This window comes from Oncorhynchus masou, chromosome 24 (genome assembly GCF_036934945.1).
Source record: "Oncorhynchus masou masou isolate Uvic2021 chromosome 24, UVic_Omas_1.1, whole genome shotgun sequence".
Lineage (NCBI taxonomy): Eukaryota > Metazoa > Chordata > Actinopteri > Salmoniformes > Salmonidae > Oncorhynchus > Oncorhynchus masou.
The window spans coordinates 45,535,205-45,548,648 of NC_088235.1; the positions used below are offsets into that span (position 1 = coordinate 45,535,205).

The 13,444-nt window shown below is 39.9% G+C and overlaps 1 protein-coding gene across 1 annotated transcript; it reads right to left on the minus strand.

Moving 5' to 3' along the window:
• Positions 1-1,116: 1,116 nt before the first annotated feature.
• LOC135512252 (forkhead box protein G1-like) lies at positions 1,117-2,611 on the minus strand. Its single transcript, XM_064934075.1, has one exon. It carries the CDS (start codon positions 2,517-2,519, stop codon positions 1,440-1,442), a length of 1,080 nt encoding a protein of 359 aa, XP_064790147.1. The 5' UTR covers positions 2,520-2,611; the 3' UTR covers positions 1,117-1,439.
• Positions 2,612-13,444: the final 10,833 nt, after the last annotated feature.

Below are 13,444 nucleotides of genomic sequence, written 5' to 3' on the forward strand. Positions count from 1 at the left end.
TAATCAGCGCATTCTTCTCCAGTATTAATAGGCTACTATTTTGCTATTAAATAGGCCTATTGGGTAATGAAAGCTTAACTGCTTATTACAATAACAACTCCGGATGTCATTTATTTGGATCAGCGTTTGCCAAACGGTGGTACAGTAAGCCTACCCCAGTGCTACGCAATCCAGATTCAGGAAGTAGATTATCATTGATGATCTTGTTGTTGAATTTATTTGAATAGTCATAGGCTAGACTATATCAAACTAGTTTTCTCAGAATGTGAGGTGTAATCCTAAAGTAGGCTAATTTACAGTTGAGTAAAATCCTAATTTACAGAATAAAGTAGCACAAAATGGGCAATAGCAAAGGGTCAGCAGACATGTTTGTAATTTTGTCAGGGCAATAGCTATAGGACGCTGGTAGGCCTTATACATCGTTATTTGGGTTTAATTATAATAGGTAGACGTGACTAAGAAAACATTGGGAACCAGTGATTTAGAAGTGAAATTCTATATTGGTGTGGATATTATAGGCTACGTCGGTTTGCCAATTGTGTACTTGATGTAGCCTAATAAAGCTAAATGATCAGACAATTAAAAGGGATGTATTGCAGGCCTGAATAAGTAGCCTATAACACCGTATCAAGCATGGCAAGGTTCAAGACAAGAGGAACTGGTTTTAACGAGAAACTGAAACTTCAAGTGCTTTATATGAAAGATGGAAACAAATGCGAACAAAGGATCAAGTCACCGGGCATGCTATTATAAGAGGAGGCCTGCACTGTCATGCACTGTTGTATCTTATAATCTACATGTGCTCATTATGGCTCGATCAACAAAACAGAGGACAACATAGGCTATAATTAACTTATGAGTACACACAAAACTCCACTTCTCTCTAAAATGTGTTGCATACATTACAGATACAGCAGTAGCCTAGATTGGAGTCTATAGAAGGAGAACCTGAGAAGACATAACTTGTAGGCTTTTGTTATATCCCGCGTGTCTTATTAACCCTGATCTTTATAAGGCGTTTTCCCCCAAAAAATATTTCGAAATTAATTATTATATGAATAATGAAAAATGCTGTATGTTTTTTCTTCAATACTGATGAATACACTGACAATAAAATGTAAATAGAGTGTTTAATAAATAGCCTACCAAACAAAAATAAACGATTCAAAGAATTACAATCCTTGTACAAGATATAAATAGCCCGAAATATAGTTACATTTGGCAAGTCTAGTTACAGTTTAAACCCCACAGGTAACGATTTTTGTCCCTTTATCGCAAAAAGAATACATCGTTGCACTTCAGGATACATAGCCTAATATGGCAATATTTGCTCTCAGGACTGTCGTTTCTGACCTAATTAGCGATCACTGTTTGTTTACCCCTATAATTGCCATTTCTATGGTGCTTTTATTTGTCCTTCTCATGTTGTAGTTATGCCATCAATTTAAGAAAGCATTTGGAGTGACCCTCTTTTGATGTGACAACATTCCTGGAAACCCGCTAGAAACTCCCGGTGAAAAAGACTGTAGGGACGTTCGAAGTGAGTCCGAGAGCAGTGTTTGTGGGGAGCTCGTGGGTCCACCGTAGCCTTGCGCGCTCTGCTGGAGATGCGGCGGCTGGTGCTGACTCCCTGAGACAAAGTAGCCACTCTGTCCGGATAATAGACTAGACGTGCTTACGCCGTAACTATTTGACAAGCCCAGAGCACCGACAGATCCACTTAGATGGCGCGTAAGGTCCCCATTACTCAGCTGGTCCACCCCGGGGAGTAGGGACCCATACGCGTGCCCTTGGTTCAGAAATCCTGCTGATGATCCATTGTAATGGGGATGGTGCAATGATAAAAACGGCGAGATTTGCCAATACAGAGGGTTGTTTGCCCTGTCGTTTATTCCCAAACCAAGAGGCGAGAAGCGCATTCCACGTTTCATCGCCAACTTGCCCCTGGAGGTAGCAGAACGTCTCCGAAGTTTCCCCGTAGTTCCACCAATAAATACATCATCGCTCGAAGGGTCCAACATCCAGTAGTTCCCTTTGCCGGGGTCGTCGTAATGCCTTGGCACTTTCACAAAACACTTATTGAGGCTCAGGTTGTGTCGGATAGAGTTTTGCCAACCTTGTTTGTGCTCTCGGTAATATGGAAAGTTCTTCATAATAAACTCATAGATACCGTTTAGAGTCAGTCTCTTCTCGGCACTCTGTCTGATAGCCATCATAATCAAGGCGTTGTAGCTGAATGGCGGTTTATCATATTTCCCATTTTTGTTAGGCTCTGTCGCCCTCAAGGTACCCTCGTCTTCCTCCTTTTGTTTCTCCCGGTCCAAAGGTGCAGATTCCATATCAGGATCCTGGGATTTTTCCGAATCAGACCCGGAAGAACCCGTGTTTTTTTCCGGGAGCACCGAGTCCTGTTTGTCACATTTTGAGGGAAGCAGCAGACTCTTGATACTAAATGAAGTAGATCGGTGCACCATCGGCGGTTCTTTCTGATCTTCCATGCCGGACACTGACAAAAACATGATTGGGCTTTGTGTTTAAAAAGGAAAAGGTAAGACGCAATTGGATCAGGGCATTGCATGCATGAAGGAACTTGTAGGATGGAGAGTTAGCCGGGACTGGGATGTAGAAATGACTAATTAAGGAGGTTCCGTTTTATCACTAGGCTATAGGGGAGGAGCCTGTAACTTGCAGATTTTTATCCCTCTTTCCCATTCGATATTGTTGAAACACGAAATAGACTTTCAGTGCACATATAGCCTATAGAAAAAAACATTTTCGTAAGGATTTAACTGAACGGCTGTATCCGTTTACCCAATGGCATAACACAGTTTTACGTTCTAAAAGCTAATTTGTTGTCATTCTAAAAATAAAATTAAAGGATTATGACGTGTTAGTATGCTAATAATATTTTATGTCAATGCTAATATGGAAAAAAAAATCGCTAGCTGGCTAACCAACAACTGTAACGATGTATTTGAGAGACAAGTGCTCATTGTGCAAATGTTAGTTATTAATGTTATTTTTTTGTAATCAACGAAATATAGAAATATATGTTGTCAACAATCTATGCCAACCTCCTCTGTTTTGCCCCATAGTTGGGCATGCTCAGTTTTGTTGCTAAACAACCAAACTATCTGGGTCAAGATATAAATGTGCAGTTTTATAACTAACTTATCTCATGATATTTTACACATTTTGCCATGAGGCTGAGTGAAAATGTAGCGGTTTTAGAGCTAATTTCTTGCTATTCTACACATTTTGCCATGAGGCTGAGAGAAAATATTACCGTTTAAGATAATTTCCTGTAAAATAAAAATACATGGCTCATGACGTGTTCATACAGTCTAATATCTGGAACACAAAGCTATGCGGGTGTGTGGCGTACGTGCATGCCCTTGTAACTGTTTATGTCTATGTGTGGTGTGGTGTACGCGTCAAAGTGTTCGTCGTAGTGAGCCTTGTTGTATTGAGGACAATGGTGGTTTGAATAGGCTACCATGTATTTAATACTGCCTTGAGCATTGTGGATGCGCTCCAATCATACTATTGTTCTGAGTACTGGACATATCAGATGCACATCAGAGAGCCCACTCAGTCTGAACACAACTACTTGAGCGCCTCTAGTGTACTGGGATGTTCCTGCATTGAGTGCGCACTATTTTAGCAGCATGCAGGCCGGTTTTGTGACTAAATATAGGCTAATTGACTACAAACATAACATTTGGTGCTACTAACGAGCTGTGTAGCCCTATGAGTAACATGTTTGTTTTGGTCTATTCACTTAAAATAGAATAGCCTATGATGTAGACTTGACTTGAACAAATAAGCAACAGACTTAATTTGTTTTCGATCTCAGAAACTTTGTTTACGACTGCGTAAAGATCCCCATATGGTTCGTTAATTTGCACTTGTATATGCATTACAATTTAGGTAAATGTTATCTCCCATTCGGAATATTAATGCATTACATAACATTTTAGTGACATTTTTAACTTAACGTAGACCTGCATTACAATTTAGGTAAATGTTATCTCCCATTCGGAATATTAATGCATTACATGACATTTTAGTGACATTTTTAACTTAACGTAGACCTAATGATGGTACACAAAAACTAGTAAGGTTCTATGCCATTACTAATCATTACTAGTAGGCCTAATTTTGTTCATTGAATATTTGTGAACTCTTTAATAATTATCATAGGCCTACCATTACAATAGTGCAATTTTCTATGATTGTTATTATTACTGTGTGTTGTTGTTGGAGTAGTAGTTGTAGTAGTAGTAGCTCAGTTGGAATAGTAGTCTTTTATTTTAGTTTTTTGAAGTATTGTTTGCACTAGTAAAGTTTTGCCCTCATTGTAAAGTTTTCATAACCAAGATTATTATCATCCTTGTTATTATAAGAGTAATATGTACTATCATGATACATTGAGATGTCATTTTCAGTTAGGAGATTTTTTTCAAATGTAGTACCAACTTTTAATTACATTGAATTGAAAGTAATATTGGCTGTTAAGGATTGATCCCTGATCATCATCAACATATTGATGGTTCACCAGAGATATTTTTTAAGAGGTATTTTAAATTATGAAATGTTGCATTGGGGTAAATTAACCCTTTACCAATTACAGTTTCAAGGGCTTTGAAACCCGGTGAAGAAATACAATACAAAACATCTGAAATGTTTTATGCTTTTAGCTAGGGTACTGTCTCTGTGCTTCCATTGTGTCCAACAATACCTTGATACTGTAAGTGACGCGGCTCCACTAGTAGGCCTTTGGGGTAAGAATGAATAACAAAACAGGCCAAGGACTAGAGGTTGTCTGAAATGATTGTAAACACGTCTGGATGTTATGTAAAATAACACGTTTCCTGTCTATATTTAAGAAGTTTAGATATCAATTCAATTTGAGTTTTTATTTAAAAAGATACATTGTGGAGATTATATTACTTTATTGAAACTTTAATACATGTATACTGTATTATAAATATATTGTACCTATCATTTGTGAAATTAAACTTTCCTTTTGAGGAAAAACACTATGGGATATTATTCTGTACATTTTGTGTCACTGAGGAAGGCCTAAGGCTTTCGATTACATTGTAATTGGGAGTAATATGTGTTGATTTTTAGTTCATGCAGACATTGTTTGTACTGTATGACAGCTGAGACAAAATCCTCCATTTAACAAATCTCAAACACAGACCCCAACAAATCTAATCTTAAATGATGAGAAGCCGATATTGCCCCCTTTGTTTAGGCCTGTCAAACAGCAGCAGGTGTTATAAGGCTCTACATACTCAGTCTAAAGGACTGTTATCTAACAGAAATGCTGAAGGTAATAATACCTAAGTATTCACTGCATGTTGGTCATTGGGGCGGCAGGTAGCCTAGTGGTTAGAGTGTTGGGCAAGTAACCGAAAGGTTGCTAGATTGAATCCCTGAGCTGACAAGGTAAAAATCTGTCGTTCTGCCCATGAACAAGGCAGTTAACCCATTGTTCCTTGGCTGTTATTGTAAATTATAATTTGTTCATAACTGACTGGCCTAGTTAAAAATAAAATAGAGGTACTGTTTTTGAAGCAATCGGCCTCAGAATCTTACAATTGGGTTCGTTGTCCGTAGCTTATGCGTGCCCATACCATAATTCCACCGCCACCATGTGGGTACTCTGACAACACTGACATCAACAAACTGCTCGCCTACACGACGCCATACACCAACTCTCTGTCATCTGCCCGGTACAGTTGAAACTGTGATTCATCCTTGAAGAGCACACTTCTCCAGCGTGTCAGTGGCCATCGAAGGTGAGCAGGTGAAGAAGCCGGATGTGGAGGTCCTGGGCTGGCGTGGTTACATGAATGCCCACTCTCTATTGCTATTCAATGAAAATCCTGACTTCATTCTGCTTTGATCAGCCTTTTTTGCCTTGGTGTGTGAATCTGGGCCAGCAACATGTTACTTTGTTTTTATAGAGGATCTGGTACGCAATTCCCCAGGTGAATTAGCCGGATGTGGAGGTCCTGGGCTGGAGTGGTTTCACGTGGTCTGTGGTTGTGTGGTAGGTTTGACGTACTGCCTAATGACGTTGGAGGAGGCAGCTTATGGTACAGAAATTAACCCTCAGTTCTTTGGCAACTGCTCTGGTGGACATTCCTGCAGTCAGCATGCCAGTTGCACACTCCCTCAAAACTTGAGACATCTGTGGCATTGTGTTGTGTGACCAAACTGCACATTTTAAAGTGACCTTTTATTGCCCCAGCACAAGGTGCCCCTGTGTAATGATCATGCTGTTTAATCAGCTTCTTGATATGCCACACCTGTCAGGTGGATGGATTATCTTGGCAAAGAGGAAATGCTCTCTAACAGGGATGTAAACACGTGTGCACAAAATGTCAGAGAAATAAGCTTTTTGAGCATATGGGATATTTCCGGGATCTTATATTTCAGCTCATGAAACATGGGACCAACACTTTACATGTTGTGTTTATATTTTGGTTCAGTGTATAATCACACTGGTATTATATAGAGATACGTCTATTTTAGAAAAACAGTTTGACATTAACCTCAGTCAAGTCACTACATTACCATTGTTCTGTAGGGAAACACCTAAATGTTTCACTGTAATATCTCTACTACTACACCCGGCATCAGTGTGTTACCACAGACTGTCAGTTGACAAATGTTGGATAAAGTCAAGAAATCATTTCCATTTCCCCCAGCAATGAATTATTCCACAGCTGCACAGATTAACGCAGTATTGCCACAGTACTATTTAAGAGCAAGTTTTAAGTGCGAGATTAATATTTTTTGGTGTCACTAAACATGAACTTGGCTGACACTCCTCTCATCCACTTGAAATCATGTGTTCACAAGGGATGGAGAGTGAGGACTTTGGAATAAAGTCATATATGAGAGTCCGGTCAGAGAGGTTATTTTCTTCATACTTAGTGTTTTATACTAATTTGTGCTATTTCATTTATTGGATCCAATGTCCCCTTTACACATCCTGGGAGTTCTGTCCTTTTGTGTTAAAAATTGGGGTGGTAGCAGAGTTTTACAGGTCTTTTAGATTTGATTGTTTTGAGTGAATTTTAAAAACATTGCATTCTCTAACTTTTCAAGTGACTTCACACACCTGTGAAATTCTGGCATTGTCAGTCGGAAAAGTTCAAACACAAGTTCAAACACAGCTTTACTAGATTGCAATGATAGTCTTGATGGACATTAAATTAAAAGGTTCTCTGTCAAAACATTAGTCTAGCCCATCAAACAGGACATCTGTGTGCAAGAGCACCCCCTAGGGATTCTTGGAGGATCTACCATTAAATACTCCTAAAGCCTAACCTAACACACAAACGCCAAATTAAATCAGGTTGAATCGCCAGCAGTTTCGGGGTCATTCCAAGTTTATTGCTATTTATAGAGCCGAGGTAAGGAGCCTTTTCCAAGGCTACGATGGTAACGCCCCCACACAGCGTGCCTGATTACTTCAGCTCCATCAGGGCTGGAAGAGACACAATGCAACAAACCAGGATGTTCCCACAGGGAAGTTATAGCTACCGTACACAGAACATCCCATTGTGGGCTTTCTCCTGCTCTAAATCTGGTCTGTGTTGTCACACTTGCCCACGTGAATGGTTTTCGTGTGTGAGTGTGTGCACAGAATTCACAGCAACACCCCACACATAGTCGTGCACACACACACACACACACACACACACACACACACACACACACACACACACACACACACACACACACACACACACACACACACACACACACACACACACACACACACACACACACACACACACACACACACTGATAGAAGATGTTGTGGGAGTTTATATTGGCAATCAGATAATGTAGAAGTGTGTCTCAGCAGTAACAAGATTTCAAGCTTAGTTTCACACACACTGATAGAAGATGTTGTGGGAGTATATATTGGTAATCAGATAATGTAGAAGTGTGTCTCAGCAGTAACAAGGTTTCAAGCTTAGGTTCATTGTCTGGAATGCCTCTAATAGAACATGAGGATAGGTCATTTTAGGTCGGGGAAGCTATTGATTAATTACCTCTTATTGAGGTTGGTTCCAGGGGTACCACAGTGTTGCTCTAGCTTATTACAGTAAATCAATGTTTTTTTTTTAGTTTTGAGGAAACAGCTAAAGTGTTACTCCATTTATTGTGTTCTGTTTAGAACTAATATTTGTGATTGTGTTGATGTTGGTGATTGGCAGGTTCTCCATCCTGGGTTAGAGGTTAATAGGTCAGTTTTCTGAAGTTCAGAGCCTTCATAAAGGTTCATATTACATTCCTGGCTTACTGCCCTATTTAAGGTTTGTTCAGGAGATCGTTGTTGGAAGTAATTACTGATATGAGTCACTCTGATAGTTTTAATGTTTATGCATAACTCATTATAAATATTTGTAAATGCTTCATGAATTATTACATGTGATAGATAAATGCTTATGAGTTGTAATGCTTATAGCTGTACATGTTTACAAATGATTAAATACTTACCTACGAATTGTTTATTAATCACATTTTTATTCATAAAAATTATTATGAAGGAATATTTAACAATGACTTCACAAATTACCTCTTTTAACCCAATTGCAGCATGTTTACATTGAAGTCCAGCTTATCTAATTGTTCCTGTTCTGTTTGTTGATGGAGAGTTAGCTTAGCCGTATTACCAGACAAAATGTTCCTCTTGTCATATTGATTATGCAGACACATTTAGCTGGGACTGGTGTGGCTGGGTAAAGCGCCTCTGAAGCCAGCCATATACCCTGATGTAGCCTGGGGGCTATGGGAGCAGGGGCCGCTTCCAAGTCAATTGTCCTCCCCGCTGTAAGTCAATGCCAATGGGTGCATACAAGTCTTCATTAAAGACCGTACGCACTGTATTACATAGAAGAAATGGCTATGATGAATCATGCAACTAGGCCAACTATTAAGCCTATAGCTAATTTACATAATTACTGTAATGGATTTAATTTAATTAATGTATTGTTTATTGAAGGAGGATAGTCCACTCAATAACAATCACAGGTGTTTTTCACAGAATCCTTGGATCCAACTGAACTGTGTCTCTTTCTACATTAGTCAAGGCAAACAAGACTGAAGATAAGAGATGGAGTGTACTCCAACGCTGCGCCATTCACATGAGTTATTCACTGCTTTAAAACAGAATCCATACTAAGGCTGTTTAGACAGGCAGCCCAATTCTGTTATGTACTAATTCATCATTTGACCGAACACATCAACTCTGAAAAAGATCTTATGTGAAAAGATCTGATGCAATTGGCCTGTCTAAACGTAACTTAAGCAACATAGACAGAGGCAAAGTTCAGAAGCATTATTCTCAGAGCACTTCAGCAACTACTGTACATAGTAAATCCTGCATTACTGTATGTGTTGAATGTATCTGACAGTGAGGAAATACAAACAATCCTCAATATAGAAATAATCCATAAAATGTTTGGACTCAATGGAATACAGTTTATGGGTTATACTCTTTGGGGTTTTATGTGATACCTTAGTGGAGGACTATTACACCACATTACATCAGTTTAGCTTTATATCATTGCAGAGGATCACAAGATGGATTAGAACATGGATAGACTACTTTCCCATGTATGTGTGTGTTTGAAGCATTGTGGCTTTTTACTGGTACTCCAAACATACAGTCTATGACAAAATCTACCATAACATGTTATTGCACAATTTACAGTACCAGTCAAACGTTTAGACACACCTGCTCATTCAAGGGTTTTACTTTATTTGGACTATTTTCTACATTGTAGAATAATATCGAAGAAATCAAAACACATATGGAATCATGTAGTAACCAACCAATCAAAATGTACTTTATTTTTGAGATTCTTCTAAGTAGCCACCCTTTGCCTTGATGACAGCTTTGCACGTTCTTGGAATTCTATCAACCAGCTTCACCTGGAATGCTTTTCCAGCAGTCTTGAAGCAGTTCCCACATATGCTGAACTCTTGTTGGCTGCTTTTCCTTTACTCTGAGGTCCAACTCATCCCAAACCATCTCACTTGGGGTGAGGTAGCATGATTGTGGAGGCCAGGTCATCTGATGCAACACTCCATCACTCTCCTTCTTAGTAAAGTAGCTCTTACACAGCCTAGAGGTGTGGTACGTCATGTTGAAAAACAAATTATGATCCCACTAAGAGCAGACCAGATGGGATGGTGTATCGCTGCAGAATGCTGTGGTAGCCATGCTGGTTAAGTGTGCCTTGAATTCTAAATAAATCACAGACAGTGTCACCAGCAAAGCACCCCCACACCTCTTCCTCCATGCTTCATGGTGGGAACCACACATGCGGAGATCATCCATTCACCTACTCTGCGTCTCACAAAGACACAGAGGTTGGAACCAAAAATCTCAAATTTGGACTCATCAGATCAAAGGACAGATTTCCACCAGTCTAATGTCCATTGCTTGTGTTGGTTCGCCCAAGCAAGTCTCTTCTTCTTATTGGTGTCCTTTATTAATGGTTTCTTTGCAGCAATTCAACCAAAAAGGCCTGATTCACGCAGTGTCCTCTGAACAGTTGATATTGAGATTACTAGAACTCTGTGAAGCATTTATCTGAGCTGCAATTTCTGAGGCTGGTAACTCTAATGAACGTATCCTCTGCAGTAGAGGTAACTATGGGTCTTCCTTTCCTGTGGTAGTCCTCACGAGAGCCAGTTTCATCATAGCGCTTGATTGTTTTTGCAACTGCAGTTGAAGAAACTTCAAAAGTTTTTGACATTTCCCAGATTGACTGATCTTCATGTCTTAAAGTAATGATGGACTGTTGTTTCTCTTTGCTTATTTGAGCTGTTCTTGCCTTAATATGGACTTGGTTTACCAAATAGAGCTATATTCTCTATATCACCCCTACCTTGTCACAACACAACTGATTGTCTCAAACGCATTAAGAAGGAAATAAATTCCACATATTAACTATAACAAGGCACACATGTTAATTGAAATGCATTCCAGGTGACTACCTCATGAAGCTGGTTGAGAGAATGCCAAGAGTGTGCAAAACTGTCATCAAGGCAAAGGGTGGCTACTTTGAAGAATCTCAAATATAAAATATATTTTGATGTGTTAAATACTTTTTTGGTTACTACATGATTCCATATGTGTTATTTCATAGTTTTGATGTATTCGCTATTATTCTACAATGTAGAAAATAGTCAAAATAAAGTTTGTGTCCAAACTTTTGACTGGTACTGTATATTTCATCATTGGGAAACATAAATGTTCTTGCGTTATTCAAGAGGACAATGCAGTGCAATGCAATCAATCAGTATGATTTCAATCATAATGGAAACACCTGAAAGTATTGACAGTTGTTAAATACAGATTCTGGTTTTGAATAATATGCGATATGTACATTTGTTGACAAGATGGAAGTGGTTTTGTTATGTTTAAAAAACACATTTTTTACTGCTTTTGTAATTTTAGCCTATACACAATCCACCCACAATTATATCCACCACAAACCCAGCGACAGCATTTTCTTACTGCGACCTAACGTAGCATAATGTCCTAGGCTGAACAGTCAGTACCATTGAAAGTCTTTGAACTGCTGCAGGTGTCTTTTGACAAGTCCATTGCTGTTCATGGATGTGCCCTAATTCTCTCCTGCCCCTTGGGTTTGTGTACACTAGCGCCTAGTTTTCCCGTGTCCTTTACAAAGGTCAATTTGGCTGCTTTGGTTGGCCACACACTTCCTCCCTAACCAGCCTCAACCCCACACTGATCATGAGACACATCAGGGAACAGGCCGACCAGGGCCAACTGCATACAATGTATTTAATGGAGCTCTATTTCTCTTATCCTTTGTTATGTAAAGTCATTAATGTGTGTGCATGCGCCGGTGTCAGTGTGAATTTTTGGTTTGTGTGTGTGTGTATTTGTGTGTGTTTGTATGTTCCGTGTGTGCGTGCGTGGATGCACAGGGAGGGGAGATGGACTCTGGCCACGGATGCATTCTGTTGGATGATATTACTAAAAGGAGCCGACATGTTACACAGCAGACATGGCGTAGCTTTGCCTTTCAGCTCAGCTCTCTGCCCCCGTGCCTGACAAGGCCTCAGGGATCACCCCAGTCCACAGCGAGGCGCAGAATAGCACTCGACATCTTTCACAGACGCTGCAAAGAACACTGCGACCTAAAAACCCAGCTCACAGAAAACCCTGCATTCCAAACAGAAGAGTCATCCATGTGTGAACAACAGTGAACACACACTGAAATTCGATTATATCACCACTCTCCAATAATTTAGCAAGACTGTAAAATTGTTCCCTGTCGCCTGCAATGTGATGAGGGGGGGGTTTGTTATGGAACAGTAGAGTAAATATTTCGATAGGAGCGATCATCGTTGTTTCATGTGACGATCCTCAGCTGTCAGTTCTGCTGCTCGTCTGTCTCATTCTCTCTTCATCTGTGGGTGGTAGGATGCTGTGTCTGTTTGCCTGTGCGTTGGTGCGCGCCTGCCTGTCCAGTGGTATGTGTCTGCACACGCGCGTCTGTCTATCTGTGTGTATGTGTGTTTGTTTGTATTCCAGCCTCTTTCATTTTGTGCTTATGGTAATTATGCTCTGGCCTTAGTCACAAAATAGCTCGTTTGTAGAGGCTAATTAGATGAATGTCAGATGCAATCTTGGTAGCTAACCACCACAACCCTGCAGCTGTATGCTAACTTTAAGCTTCATACAGACCTGCAGCTGTCTAGTACTTGTCTGAGACTACCTGATATACCTGCTAACACGAGGCTACCTAGCTGAGCTATCGGTAACTACAATACAGCGTTAACCTTGGGCTAAATGATAACTAGGGCTCTTTGCCAACCTGGGGCCCCTTAGCTATGACCTGCTGACTCAGAAACATGAGCTGAACTGGACTCCTGACTGATCTTTGCCTGCAGCATCAACCTCACACTGACTTTGAGGGCAAAAGTATAAATAGCACAAATATGCCCCCCCCCTCCAGTACTGTGGCAATTAGCCAGGCAGAACCTGGATCAGTCAGTAATGTGGTACCATATCCCAATGATGCATTAATGATTGTGGAAACATAATGTGATTTCATTAGAAAGCTTTATCAAATCAGATAACCTGTTCAAATTTTTGTCCAGCACATGTTGGGTACAATGCCCATCTGATTCAAAGTGATAGGAGAAATGTAAACACATTAACACAGAATAAGAGCAAATGACCTAAGCAGGCTACTGTAGCCGTTGGCAAATGCAGTACTGAATAAAATAGATCATTGTGGACTGTGAACCTAAGGATGGTATTTGCTGTAGGGTTGTTCTGGGTTTGAGCATAAAGATTACATTTTCTAAACCAGAAACTATCAGTTCTAGTTTAGAAAATAACGGGGCAATATTTATATAATGC

What these genes read in the sequence shown, in the direction of transcription:
- LOC135512252 (XM_064934075.1), bottom strand. Translation starts at nt 2,519, where the DNA reads ATGTTTTTGTCAGTGTCCGGCATGGAAGATCAGAAAGAACCGCCGATG.